General features: G+C 42.7%; 1 protein-coding gene across 9 annotated transcripts in view; it reads right to left on the bottom strand.

Annotated features, from left to right (window-relative positions):
* The window catches only part of TCEA2 (transcription elongation factor A2), a 41,537-nt gene that overhangs the window by 24,584 nt on the left and 2,491 nt on the right, over positions 1-14,462 (bottom strand). For all 9 annotated transcript variants that reach the window (XM_061630989.1, XM_061630988.1, XM_061630990.1 and 6 more), the window contains 3 exons: positions 11,590-11,652; positions 9,401-9,506; positions 7,756-7,846 (listed from right to left, as the gene is read on the bottom strand). In XM_061630989.1, coding sequence (XP_061486973.1) covers positions 7,756-7,846; positions 9,401-9,506; positions 11,590-11,652 — 260 coding nt within the window. The remainder of the gene's footprint in view (positions 1-7,755; positions 7,847-9,400; positions 9,507-11,589; positions 11,653-14,462) is intronic.

Genomic DNA, 14,462 nt, shown 5'->3' with positions numbered 1-14,462 from the left:
CACATTCCACCATGTTAAATTGAAAATACCCCCATGCCATTCTGATGCTTCCTATAAACTCATTTCAAAACAAAACCTTACAAAACTTATAGTCCTGAACTCAGAAACGCTTGCTTAACAACCCTCTAAATTTTTGTGGTGATACACAAAACAGTCAGAATTGAGAGTTCAAACTGGAAAAAGTCCTGGGCTCCTGCGGGGAGGAAAGGCGGGATATAAATAAAATAATAAATAAATAAAATAATAAAAAAGAGAGAAAAGAAAAACAGACCCGTTGGACTTTTTTCTCTCAGAATTCTCATAATTTGTTGGAAATTAATTAAAAATCAGCCATGTTCACAGAATACCTATAATCCTATTACTGACCTTGCCCCATACTCTGACCTTCATCTTCTGCAGTTTAAAAGTTTAAAAAATGCCTAGCTAATTTTTAATTAAAGAAATTTAACATTAAAGTCAATGATAAGGCCGGTCATGCTCAGTAAGAACCAACTGTCAGTGTTCTAAAGCCGAACTCACAGCTGCATGGCTTGGCTAATCAGGGGGCCACACGCACGCCAGACTTTTATTTTACTTGAGACAGTCATGGCTTCCCTCAAAGAATCCTGGGAAGTGTAGTTTGTGAAGGGTGCTGAGAGGAGACTCCTATTCCCGATACAGCTCCAGTGGCCAGAGTGGTTTAACAGACAGCCCCTCTTCTGGGGATTGTAGCTCTGTGAGGAGAACAGGGTGTCTCCTAGCAATTCTCAGCACCCTTCACTAAATACAGTTCCCAGGATTCTTTGGGAGAAGCATGACTGTCTAAAGTGAAATAAAGGTCTGGTGTGGATGCGGCCAGGGACAGCTTTGGTTTAAATTTTGGTGGGAGACTACATGTCCCTGCTTTAGAATAAAAAGGTGGGGGAAATGCTGAAAAATGATACTGTTCACAATGTTTTCCTTTTGGAAAGGAAAGGGGCTTACTCAGTGCCCACCCATCCAATCTCCTCCTCTCCTCTCCCCTCCTCTCCCCCTTCCTTCCTCCTCCCCTTTCTGCCTTCCTCCTCCCCTCCCTCCCTGCCCCTCCCCTAGATCAGTTTCACCTATCCTAAGCATGATTGCACAGGAGTAAATCCCTCTGAACTCAAAAAGCATACAAATGATCAAACCTGCCCTCCCTTCCCTCCTATCCCCTCCCCCCTTTCCCCTCCCCATCCCCATCCCCTGTTAACAGTTACACCTATCCTAAGCATGATTGCAGGGGAGTAAATCCCATTGAACTCAATAACCATGCAAATTAATCCATTCTCAGCAAACTGGTACAGGATCCCATTTCTTACCTCCCAGATTAAAAAGCAGAGAAATCCACACATAGACAAAAAAAAAAAACCTTCCAGTTTATGAACGTTCACCATATGCTCAGAGGCAAGCTACCAAATTCTTCCAGGAAGTGGATTGGACTGTGAAAGACCAACCAAAATTGTGTTTGCGTTTTTACAAATTTGTTTGTTTTATGTGCCTTCAAGTCGATTACGACTTATGCCGACCCTGTGAATCAGTGACCTCCAAGAGCATCTGTCATGAACCACCCTGTTCAGACTTTGTAAGTTCAGGTCTGTGGCTTCCTTTATGGAATCAATCCATCTCTCCTTTGGCCTTCCTCTTTTTCTACACCCTTCTGTTTTTCCCAGCATTATTGTCTTTTCTAGTGAATCATGTCTTCTCATGATGTGTCCAAAGTATGATAACCTCAGTTTCATCATTTTAGCTTCTAGTGACAGTTCTGGTTTAATTTGTTCTAACACCCAATTATTTGTCTTTTTCACAGGCCATGGTATGTGCAAAGTTATCCTCCAACACCACATTTCAAATGAGTTGATTTTCCTCTTATCCACTTTTCTTACTGTCCAACATTCACATCCATACACAGAGATCAGGAATACCATGGTCTGAATGATCCTGATTTTAGTGTTCAGTGATACATCTTTGCATTTGAGGACCTTTTCTAGTTCTCTCATACCTGCCCTCCTCAGTCCTAACCTTCTTCTGATTTCTTGACTATCGTCTCTATTTTGATTAATGAGCGTGCCAAGGTATTGATAATCCTTGACAAGTTCAATGTCCTCATTGTCAACTTTGAAGTTACATAAATCTTCTGTTGTCATTACTTTAGTCTTCTTCACATTCAGCGGTAGTCCTGCTTTTGTGCTTTCCTCTTTAACTTTCATCAGCATTCGTTTCAAATCATTACTGGTTTCTGCTAGTAGTATGGTATTGTCTGCATATCTTAAATTATTGATGTTTCTCCCTCCAATTTTCACACCTCCTTCATCTTGGTCCAAATCCTGCTTTCCGTATGATATGTTCTATGTATAGATTAAACAAATAGGGTGATAAAACAAATCGGTCTCACACACATTCCAATTAGGAACCAATCGGTTTCTCCATATTCTGTCCTTACAGTAGCCTCTTGTCCAGAGTATAGGTTGCGCATCAGGACAATCAGATGCCGTGGCACCCCCATTTCTTTCAAAGCATTCCATAGTTTTTCATGATCTACACAATCAAAGGCTTTACTGTAATCTATAAAGCACAGGGTGATTTCCTTCTGAAATTCCTTGCTCCGTTCCATTATCCAACATATGTTTGCGATATGATCTCTGGTGCCTCTTCCCTTGCTAAAGCCAGCTTGGACGTCTGGCATTTCTCACTCCATATATAGTAAGAGCCTTTGTTGTAGAATCTTGAGCATTACTTTACTTGCATGGGATATTAAGGCAATAGTTCGATAATTACTGCATTCCCTGGGATCCCATTTCTTTGCAATTGGGGTGTATATTGAATGCTTCCAGTCTATGGGCCATTGTTTAGTTTTTCATATTGTTGACAAATTTTTGTCAAAATTTGGACAGATTCAGTCTCAGTAACCTATAGCAACTCTATTGGTATGCCATCTGTTCCTAGTGATTTGTTTCTTCCAAATATTTTAAGAACAGCTTTTACCTCACATTCTAAAATTTCTGGTTCTTCATCATATGGTTCCTCCATAAATGAATCTGTCATCCTTGCATCTCTTTTATAGAGTCCTTCAGTGTGTTGCTTCCATCTTCCCTTTTATTTCATCTCGGTCAGTCAGTGTGTTCCCCTGTTGATTATTCAACATCCCTACTCGTGGTTTAAATTTCCCTTTAATTTCTCTAACCTTTGGGAATAGGGCTCTTGTTCTTCCCTTTTTGTTGTCCTCTTCTATTTCTATACAATAACTATTGTAATAGTTCTCTTTGTCCCTACGTACTAGTCGCTGTATTGTTGCATTTAGGGTTCTAACCATGTTTCTGTGTCTTTTTGCTTTTGCTTTCCATCTCTCTTTAACCATTTTAAGAGTTTCTTCAGTCATCCATTGAGGTCTGTCTCTCTTTTTAACTAGAGGTATTGTCTCCTTGCATTCTTCCCTGATAATGTCTCTGACTTCAATCCATAGTTCTTCTGGTTCTCGGTCAACTAAGTTTAAAGCCTCAAATCTGTTCCTTATTTGATCGTTATATTCTTCTGGGATGTTATTTAAATTGTATTTTGGCATTATGATTGCTTTGTTCTTCTTTAGCTTTACTCTGACTTTCGATATTACCAGTTCATGATCTATACCACAGTCTGCTCCTGATCTTGTTTTTGCAGAAAGTATGGAACTTCTCTATCTTCTGCTACCAATTATATAATCAATTTGATTCCTATATTAACCATTTCGTGATGTCCACGTGTACAGTCGTCTTTTCGGTTGCTCAAAAAATGTTTCTAAGGAACAAATGATTGGTTTCACAAAATTCAGTAAGTTTTTCTCCTGCTTCATTTCTATCTCTTAAGCCCCATTTCCTAGTTCTTCCCTGTTCCCTACTTTTGCATTCCAGTCCCCCATGATTATCAGCACATCTTGTTTTGGTGTGTGATCAATTTCTTCCTGTACTTCTGTGTAAAATCTCTCCAATTCTTCTTCTGCTGCTTTTACAGTTGGAGCGCAGATTTGGATGATGGTTATGTTAATAGGTTTCCCGTTAAATCTCATTGATATCACTCGCTCAGACCTTGCATTGTAGCTCCTAATTGCTTTTGCTACATCACTTCTCACTATTAAAGCAACCCCGTTTCTTCTTAATTTCTCATTTTCCTACATAAAATATTTTGTAGTAGCCTGATTGAAAGTGTCCCATTCCCATCCATTTTAATTCATTCACGCCAACAATTATGTTGATACATTCCATTTCTTGCTTGACAATTTCTAACTTTCCCTAGTTCATGCTTCTCACATTCCATGTTCCTATTGTGTGCGTCATACAACTCTGGACTCTCCTTTCGCATCTGTGCACATCAGCCTCTGGGCTTCCTTTCAGCTTTGACCCAGCTGCATCATTAGTCACAGTACTACTTGTATTTGTCCTTTGTTCTTCCCCAGTAGCTCAGTGAGTGCCTTCTGACCTGGGGGTCTCATCTTCCAGCACTATCTCGTTTTGCATTTTGGATGCTCTGTTCATAGGGTTTTCATGGTAAGAGGTATTCAGAGGTGGTTACCATTGCCTTCCTCTGAGTTTGGATGCATCTTAGTCTGGTGTCTCAGCTTTGACCATTCTGCCTTGGGTGCCCCTGCTAGGAGTCTGGCCTCTTGGTCTACACTCCTGACACCACTGCTCTCAGCTTCTTCAACACTCTCAAACCCCCTCACCACATTAAGGTGTGCATCCTAGAGGGGGACAAATTCGTAGGGCAGTACAATATCTCAAAGAGGAGGTCAGGTCTCCTGCTCCCCTGGTGCATTCACTATAGCTGCCCAATTTCCCTGCTTTTTAAATTTTTGATAGAAATATCTGTTGGCTATAGGTACGTTCTTGAACCGCAACATATTTTTGCCTATTAGTGAATAGATTTTCTAAATCCATAAACAAAATACATAGGGGACCTCACCAAGATTTCTCCATACACGTAAAAGACTATGCCCTTCCCTATGTCCCACTGTGATCTCTCTGATGGTTTTAACAAGGCCTTTCATGGCATCATGCTGAGACAAAGTTATACAGAGAGGTAGTTTTGCTGCCTGAACCACAACCCATGGGCTTTAAGAGAAATTGCCAGGTACATGTAGGAAGAGACTGCATTCCTGTTCCCTATTCCTCCTGTGTACAGTGCTTGGTGGTGGCTGGCACATGCAGGAGCCCTCCTCCTCCTGTACTCCAGTCATGCCAACTAAGCACTATGCACTGCTGGAGAGGATGCTGTTGGCCAAGGATAGGAAGACAAAAAGCTGCCTGACAACCATATTAAGTCCCAGATCACAGCCACACAAAAGCAGCAAGTTTCATATCCCTTTCCCTGGAGCCGTCCCAATGCCTTGGCTGGGACCTATAATTGCTTAATACATTGCTGCACCATCTTCTCTTAACTGAAGTTCAGAACTGCTGTTGGAGTGGAGCCAGTGGTGGTATAGTGGTTAGAAGGTTGGACCAGGACCTGGGATACCCAGGTTCAAATCCCCACTCCACCATGAAGCTCACTGGGTGACCTTGGGCCAGTCGCTGCCTCTCAGCCTGACCTATCTCACAGGATTGTGGTGGGGATTAAATGAGGAGAGGGAGAACCATGTACACCACCTTGAGCTCCTTGGAGTAAAGGTGGGGTATAAATGCAATAAATAAATAAAATATAAAACAATATGCTCAGGGAAGTAATAAGCAAACGGTTGCCATAGAATCTGAACATTAGGTTTCAACACAGATCAGTGCAGGACCTGCCTTTCAGCTCCAAGTATGAAAATGTCCTGTGATACTAATGGCAGGTGACCTGTTCATAAAGCCAGCATTTGAACCTCATCAACAGAATGCTGCTGCACTGGAGACAGGTATAGTTTGATGAAACCCTGGACGGTGACCTGCCTACGCTACCAGCAGTTTCAAATGTCCCACTACACTTTATGCCACGATACAATGGCTGGCTTTGGCTTTAACCGACTGCTGCCATTCAGGCCTTGATCAGACTAGCCCATGACCCTGGGTCTTCCCTCCGGCGTTTTGCTTTGGCCTGCTCTTGGAGCACATGCCTGGTCTCCCTACCTTGAGCCATGGAATAGGAGCTGCTCTACTGTCCCTGCTTCACACTCTCTCTATGGTTAGGGTATACTGACCCAGTTTGATTGGAAGGTGAAGTCTGAGTAGCAGGCTGAACTGCTATTGATTCTACCATCAGAAAGAAGGTATTTTTTCCTGGATTTACACCGTGTAAATTTTAAACAAACATTTCATAACACTCCCAGGCACAAGGGAAGCAGTGGTATTCACCGGGGTTCAGTGTTGTTGCTTTTCATTAACTGGGACGGAGAAAATCTCAACACACACATAGCTGCAGTTTGGATGAAGAAAGTCTCCTGGCGCTATCCCCCTACAGCAGGCAAGTTAAGGCTAAGGCCAACTGATATCTGCAAATCCTGGGAATGCTGCTACTCTAGAGTAAATCAGGTGGATGCAGCTCAATGGGGTGAGTTAGATGAGGTGGCTCTCCCTACAGTTCTGACCATTTCAGCCTTGCCAACACAAACTGGAAGGAGAAAGATTACCCTGGGATGGTCTGGCATGCCCATACCATAAGAACAGTCTCATCAGCCTACGACCGATACCGACCAGTATGGATTTGGCCTCCCTTTTATTCTCTGCTTTCAGACTGATTCGTATTTCCCAACCCGACAAACTGAAAAATGTTGGAACGGAACATTTGAATGGAAAATCTCAACTTTTTCTTCCTGGCTGAACAAAATCAAGATTCCAGCCCTTGTCATTATGTAACTTCTGCCCATGCAACAGTCTGGGCATTACTATGGCTCTTACGTCCCCACATTTTTGAGCAGCTAGGAAAGTGTGGTATTTGTGGAAGCTACAGACACACAGCACTCCCAAGTGCCTAGTCACTACAAGATCAGGTTTTAAGGAACTGCTGTGCAGAGAATGATTTGGAACAGAATCCCTCCCCATGGGGTCTCCACATGCAGATCCATACGAGTCTGATGCATAACAGACGTCTGGGTTCAGTACTATGCCAGGCACCTGTACGCAACAGACAGCATCAGAGTGCACTGCCATTCAGAAGAAGGGAGGTATCAGCACAGCTTGCAGCTGAGAAGTACCAGGATTGTTGCATGGCACACTATTTCTATTTAAACAAAAGAATTTTGTCCCACACCCCTGCTGAAGTGGGCTGTAGCCCATGAAAGTTTACACCATAATAAAATTTGTTAGACTTTAAAATGCCAAAAGACACTCTGTTGGTTATGCTGCAATCGACTAACACAGCCACCATCCCTCTGTACACGTGCATTGGGGGAAGGGGAGGGGAGAGGACAGGTTAATAAACAGGAAAAAGGAAACAAAATAAAATCAACAAAATCAGAAGTGATGTTTTTATTAATAGAGGACCATCATGAGAGAGAATTAAGAAAGAACAAAGGTGAATCAAATAATAAAGAATGATAATCAAAATAAACTCACAAAAGCCACTGTGTTTTGTAGACCTTTATTTTTCCATTTACAACTGTAGCATTAAAAAAAAACATCCTGACTGATCTACTTGCAGCCAACCTTTTCTATTCCCCACCATCTCCTTTGGGTAGCCTTGATCTGTCTATACAAGGCAAAACTATCACATTCCAACATAAAAAGTAAAGAAGATACTTGAAATGAAACATGAGGGGAGGGGGAGATACCAGTTGCAAGAACACCATCTCTGGCTAAAGGGAAGCATTACCTTTGGTCTCGTGAGTCGCCACTCTCCTTTGAGGAGGAAGTTGGCAAGGAGGAACTCTTTTTCTTCTCATCGCTCTTATCCTCTGAGGCATCTGAAGGTGGCAAAAAGGAGCAGTGGCAAAGTAAAGAAGAACATTTAAATCATAAGAAACTGCAACCTTCTGCTGCCTGGCTGTTTCACGATTCTTAAACAAGCTTGTCCAGTGGTCCAAGCCTGTAAGCCACCCTTTGCCAACCTGGTGCCCTCCAGATGTTTCGGACTACAACTCTCATCAGTCTCAGCCAACACATGCTGAATGGGGCTGGTGGGAGTTGTAGTCCAAAACATCTAGAGGGGCATCAGATTGGCACAAGCTGCTGTAAGCTATAGTTCTAAAGCAACAGCTTCCCGGACAGTGCCACTTCATTCAATGTAGTGACAAAACAGATCACCCCCTCCCTTGCCGTCACCTGTCTCACGACCCTGCTGCTCACAGAGGCTGCTAACCCCTCAGACTCAGCTCCCATATTTCCTCATGGGACCTCACACCTAGAAAATGATTAAAGCGTTAAGGTTTTAGGAACAGTGCCATAGCAACGCTGCAATGTAGACCACTGCTGGTCAGGGCTGTGGAGTCGGAGTTGTGGAGTCGGAAGCAATTTTGGGTGGAGCTGGAGTCGGAGTCGGTAGAAATGTAACGACTCTGACTCCGGCTTCAAAATAAAAACTTTCATAGGAATTTAGGAAAGTTTTCTTGTTCAGAAATTTTAATCAAATAAATATATTTTATGTTCTATCAATTTGGCCTGATGATTCACGCGGTGGTGATGAAGTGCCTTGTGCTACCATTTTACTACAGTAAATTTGTTATTACTAGTTAATACAGATTTGCCATTTATGAAGGAGGCGGAGGCGGACAGTAGAAAAATAGAGGAGTCGGAGTCAAAGGTTTGGCATACCGACTCCATAGCCCTGGTTCAGTCGAATGCTGGTGCAGAATCAACAAGCGCAGTGGCCGTCCCGCTGCTTTTGTTGTGGGCACAAAGGTAGCTATGCAACTCAAGCAGGCAGAGAGGGGCACACTCTCCAGCGGCATGCTGCTTATTCATCACCCTATGAGGCCTTGAGAATCAGTCACTGATACAAGTAAAAAATGAGGGAGCGGGGAGGGGGTGTCCTGGCAGTAAAAGTTCAGCCCTGTTTACCAGGAAAAGGATCCCTTTATAACTGTAGTGATGCTTCCCCAATCTCTGTTGAAAGGCATCTCTTACACAAAGAGGAATATTTGTTAAAGTGTTATATTTTCCATGTTAAGATTCTGTTGAGGCATAAGGTATCGGAAGAAGACAACCAGAAGATTCAGGTTCAACTATCAGAATTGGGCTAACTGCAGGTTTTGAGACAAATGGTAGGCAAAAGGTTATGAAACAAAAGACCCTCTCCGTTCAGAAGCAAGGTAACTATGAATATCAGGGGAGTGGGGGTGAGGGGAAAGAAAACAACAGGGAGTGATTGTTGCCTTCATGCCCCTCTTGTGAGTGGTCACTGGCTTCTGGCTGACCACCAACATAAACAGATGACTGGTGCAGATAGACCCTTGGTCCAAATTCCAGTAGGTCTTATCTTATATTCTTAATAAACTATCCAAACAAGCTCATTCCCTCACCAAGGAGTTTCTTCCAGGCCTTGATAAGCGATTTGGCAAGCGTGATCACATCTTCATCTGTGCTTTGCTTCCGGAGCGCATTCACAGACATTCCAATGCGAGTAGACTGTAAACCATTAAGCAAGAAATCACCAGTTCATCATACAACCAGCTATACAAAAGTCTTCACAACAAGGAAACTAGTGCCTAAACAAGTCTCACCAGTGATAGTCAAATGCTAAGGCCAGAACTCAGCCTACTCGACAGTTTGAGCTAGCTTTATTCCATGAAACTTTAAATGTAACATGCTTTACAACCCATATCTCATTCATCTCACCAAGGATTGCATAGGACCTTACTGCATATGACCATGGTTTTGTTTTCTGAGGCTCTGGGACATCAAGAACTTCTCACAACTAGAGACAGGATGTTATATGGCACAGAACTCTCCAAACACTAGAGCTCACGGAGTTGTGCAATTAAACTGACAAGCAGCAGGATCCAGACAAAAGAAAATAAGCACTTCTTCGTGCAATTTATAATTCAGTTATAAATTCATGGCCAACAGGATGCTGTGGCAACTGGGAGACAGAACTTTTTTACGAGGCTCAGAAAAAAATTAGAAGAGGAAGAGAAGCCTACCAATGGCTTCTAGACATAGCTGATAGAAAGAAAGCCTCTGAGATCAGACGTCAAATTCTCAAAGACAGCTCCTGCCCTTCTGGTAGAGTGCCCAAGGGGCACCTGGCTGGCTACTTGACAAAGTGATGGACTAGATGGGCCTTTGATCTGATCCACAAAGGCAATCCTTCTAATTGGTTCCCCGGGCCTGCCACCAAAGATCCTTTCAACACAGGGGTGGCTAATCCTTCTTAGCATTGATTCATTCTTGGCAAAGCATCCAGAAGCTTTACGCCCCTGCTGCGTATGGCCACCTACACGCTCATGCACACCAATACACACAGAACCCTCCTCCTCAACTAATCTGTGTGGATCAGCTGGAGGGGGGGTCATTGTCCCCACCCCATGCATCAAATCTGATAACCAAAGTGGGGGCTGGGCAAAGGTGTTTAAACCTCTCCACCACCTGAGAGCTTCGTCAACTTTTTTCCTTTTTGCCAATTCTGCCAAAATTGACAATATCTTGAGGGGGCCACATCAGGCCCCTGAGCCAGGGGTTAACCACCCCTGCTTTAACAGAAGATAGACCAGGCCCTGGCTATGCAGTAAGTCAGCCACTTAATATGCTGGGGAAGGGAGCAGGGAATGCCAGTGGTGGAGGATATCAACACCTGTCTCTTCAGGTGGCTAAAGCAGTGAGGTGTTACATTTTCCCAATGGTCTCTAAATTATCAAAAAATATGTTCGTTATTCAAGCACCTCATCTGAGTGTGCTCCAAGAACACACCCTCCTGGCAGATCTAAAACTACTCAGGAGCTTATGTTAAAAGCACATTATAAAATATCCCATGATTATTACACCCATGCATCTGGTCCTCAAAACAGCATTGAGGCTAACGGAGCATAGGTCACCAAAGCATATGTCAGGATTATGTTCAGATAGGTATTTATTGCATTTCAGTTCAGAATTTCATACTATGGTCGTATAACCTTTTTAAAAAAATATACAGAACATTTCTAGGCTTCCAAGTTGCACAGTTTTTTTTTTAAAAAAAAATTCACTCTGTGTCCATTGAAGGCTCAGAAACTAAAAGAGGTGCTGGAAGGAGAATGCCACAATTAGGCAACGGCCGTGGGTACCTATTCCTCCCCATAACTTGCAAACTCGTTCCCTGTTCCTCCCTGTAACCCCCAAACTTTGCCCTACCGTCTTTGCTCTCTACTACATAGATTCTTCCCCAAACATCCTAAAACTTGTGCAAGCTTTCATCTATTATAAAGTCATTAATAGATTATACATTCAAAGCAAACTACGATGTTTTGCTACATTTCTTGAACAGAATTGTAGGGTTTCCTTGCCACAAAATGTGGAGTGTTTGGCTCTCCGTTGTGTTCCACACACATTACAGTACTCTGATTTACTGCCAGTGATAACCTTCATCATGTATTTAGCACCAACAGTGTGATGGATTATGCATAGGCCAACATGTGACTGTGCAACTGACATTAAACAGACAAGCAGGTGTCAAAGGAGAATTCAGGGGCTGGCAGCAGAGTAAAGACAAAAGGTTTCCATCAGCATGATTTACCTGCAGCAAATCCAGAGTTATTGGCATACTTTTCAGTTCCTTCAGCAAATCCATTGCCCCTTCCTGGAAAGAAAAGGAATCCTACAAATTAACAGACACTAACAATCAAATTAAGGCTAAATTGTTTCTATGATATCACCAGAAAACAGTCCCAGTAAATTAACCACTAAATTCAAACAGGTATATCGGGCTTAAAATCCTTTCTGGAACAGAAATGTCACCAGTCAAGCCAGCAATTCTTGCTGTGAATAACTGTTGCTATAAATGGTGTAATACTTTTCAAACCAAGATGGATTCCAACTTTTTCCACCATGAGGCAATTTTCACTTTGTGGCATGGATCAGTATGTGGATTTTAAAATATATAAATACCTGAAGATAAACATTATAATGCCACTTTTCCAGGTAAAGCCTGTCCAAAGTAGCTTACAATAAAAGCTACAATATCTGTATCTGTATAGATATACGTATATAGATAAAAATCAATATTACAAAACTAAGAAAAAAATAGAATTTTAAAAATAAAAAGAGACTCAGAATAACAACATCATAATAATATTCCAGACTCCTTCAATGAGCAGAACAAAAAAAAAATTATGTAGGGAAAGCCAGTTGAAACAAATGAGTCTTTAAAGCCTTCCAAAAAGCCTGAATGTAAGCACCCACTGCAGCTCTACTGGGAGGGAGTTCCAAAGGTGTGGTGCTACAACAGAAAAGGCCCTGTCACTTGTGGTCATCCAATTAATGGGCTTACCACTGTCTCTGGTCATTGCTTTTTCAGCCTTCTCATATATTGTCCCCCACTGAACAGTGTAAGGAGACAAACAAAAACTGCTACAGTCATATTATGATACTCAGATGATCCTTACAAATCAGGCCTACATTCGGGTTCCTTTGTCTCCTAGAACAAGAAAGTGCAGCCATCACAGCCTTTGGAAAAACAAGAGGCCGAGAAGAAAATCATGCCAGATACCTGTGTGGGTATAGAACGTTTCCCCACTAGCAAAACAAGCTGGAGTTTCCAAACCAAAATGTTTTTGCATCAGTCTGGATGAGAAGAGAAATGCCAATTACTAGCCAAATGGAAGGCTGAAGCCACCGAAAAGGACAGCTGGGGGCAGCGGGAGAGGAGACTGGTTCAGGGGTACCAAACAAAGCACATTTGATCAATTGGATCCTATAAAAAATTCAGTGATTTACAGAACTTTTTAAAAAGTTAAATAAATCCATAGATTTTAAATGGTCTTTAATAAGACAGTGTCACCTGGCACCCTTGGATCTGTTCCCCTCTTTTTAGTCTATCAATATTTGATGAAGGAATATGCACAGGCCACCTTTCTGCAGTGTTAACCAGACGCAGATCAGCCTGGAATCCATCAAGACTGTTCTGGAGCTCCTCTGCCCATGCCATCAGACAGGGACTGTCCTGCTCAGTTCAAAGAGTAAATATTCCGAGCTTTTAGAAAATACAACCTCCACGGGGACTAGAATCACACAGGCAGAAAGAGACCTAAATTGACAGGCTTTCTGGCTTTTGATCTCTCTCTCCCCATAGAGAGGGTCTGTGTTTCATCTCTGAAAGGGATTCAATCCCCAGAGCAATCCAACGAGAAAAGAAGCCATGGAGAAATCGATTGGAGCAAAGCTGGAAGGCCCAGGAACTACAGCAATATCCAGAACAAACAACCTGCTCTTTAACAAAGCTCAGACCCTTTTCAGCTTTCTGAAAATCCATCCAGGCCAGGCCTCACAGAAAAACACAGTGAGAGCCAATTTCTGCTTTCACGGAAGAGTTTTTAATCACCTCTTTGAATAACAGTTTGGCCAAGATAATGGTAAAATCCAAGAATTCACTTTATCCATTCATCATAGTGCAATTTTGCTCCCATAGAAGCCAATCCAAAAGGCAAAGGCTTTCTTGGCCACAGAAATTAGGCCAGCAAAAGATATATTGAAACTAATGCAGTTTAAGCACCTTTACAAAATCCATCGTGTCTTGCAAGGAAATAAAACTGATTCTTATTGTGGCTATTTGAATTTAGTACTTTGAGGGGGAAATTAGAAACTGCCCTCAAACCAACTTTGACAAAGCATGACATAAAAAAATGCTTTAAATAAAAACAAGCCCAGCAAAAACAACTCTGCTTGCACCCAAGTGAGCAGGAGGGCTCTCCACTACTCTCCTTCCTCTCAAGGAGGAAGAGAAGACTGGGAACAACTAGTCCTGGAACAAGGCACATTCCTTACAGACGTCTGGGAGGAAAATCTGCGTTCTGCTCTCAGAATACAGGTACTGGGAGGAAAAGGAGAAATTCAGAAGAGGTACCCAAGAGGAACACATTTCTGAAGTTGGGGGTTAAGGTCTAGATCAGGGTGAGCAACATGTGACCCTCAGCTTGATTTCATGCAGGAGGCAAGAAGTGAAGGAAAGAGGGTGACAGAGAAAATGGGGGTGCCCTGTCCCCTTTTGGCTCTGGCACCGTCCACTGCTGGCTTCCTCCCTGTGCAGCCCACTACTGGCCTGTGGCCCCAAGGGATTACCTCAAGGAAATATGGTCCTCAGCAGAGTAAGAAGTTCCCCACCCCTTCTGTTTTTTTGAAGCAAGGGGTAGCGCTCATTTGAAGAATCTGCGCACAGATCCAAAATCCATACTATTACTCAATTTTATTTTGCCATTGATTGGCAGCCAATTGTATAAAGCAAGCCAACCAGCTTCAGCACTGTTGCCTGGTGTTCAGGACTCCCGGAGCAATTTCCCCTCCTTATAGCCTCTGACGTTTAAAAAGACAGCCCTATTACTGGAGGAATGGGTCGGGGGGGGGGGGGGACACAACAAATCTTTTTCAGCACGCACCCGAAAGTCAGTCTCTGCT

Source organism: Rhineura floridana, chromosome 6 (genome assembly GCF_030035675.1).
Source record: "Rhineura floridana isolate rRhiFlo1 chromosome 6, rRhiFlo1.hap2, whole genome shotgun sequence".
Classification (NCBI taxonomy): domain Eukaryota; kingdom Metazoa; phylum Chordata; class Lepidosauria; order Squamata; family Rhineuridae; genus Rhineura; species Rhineura floridana.
The sequence above is the reverse complement of the archived record's forward strand: the minus strand, read 5'-3'. Positions and strand labels throughout refer to the sequence as shown.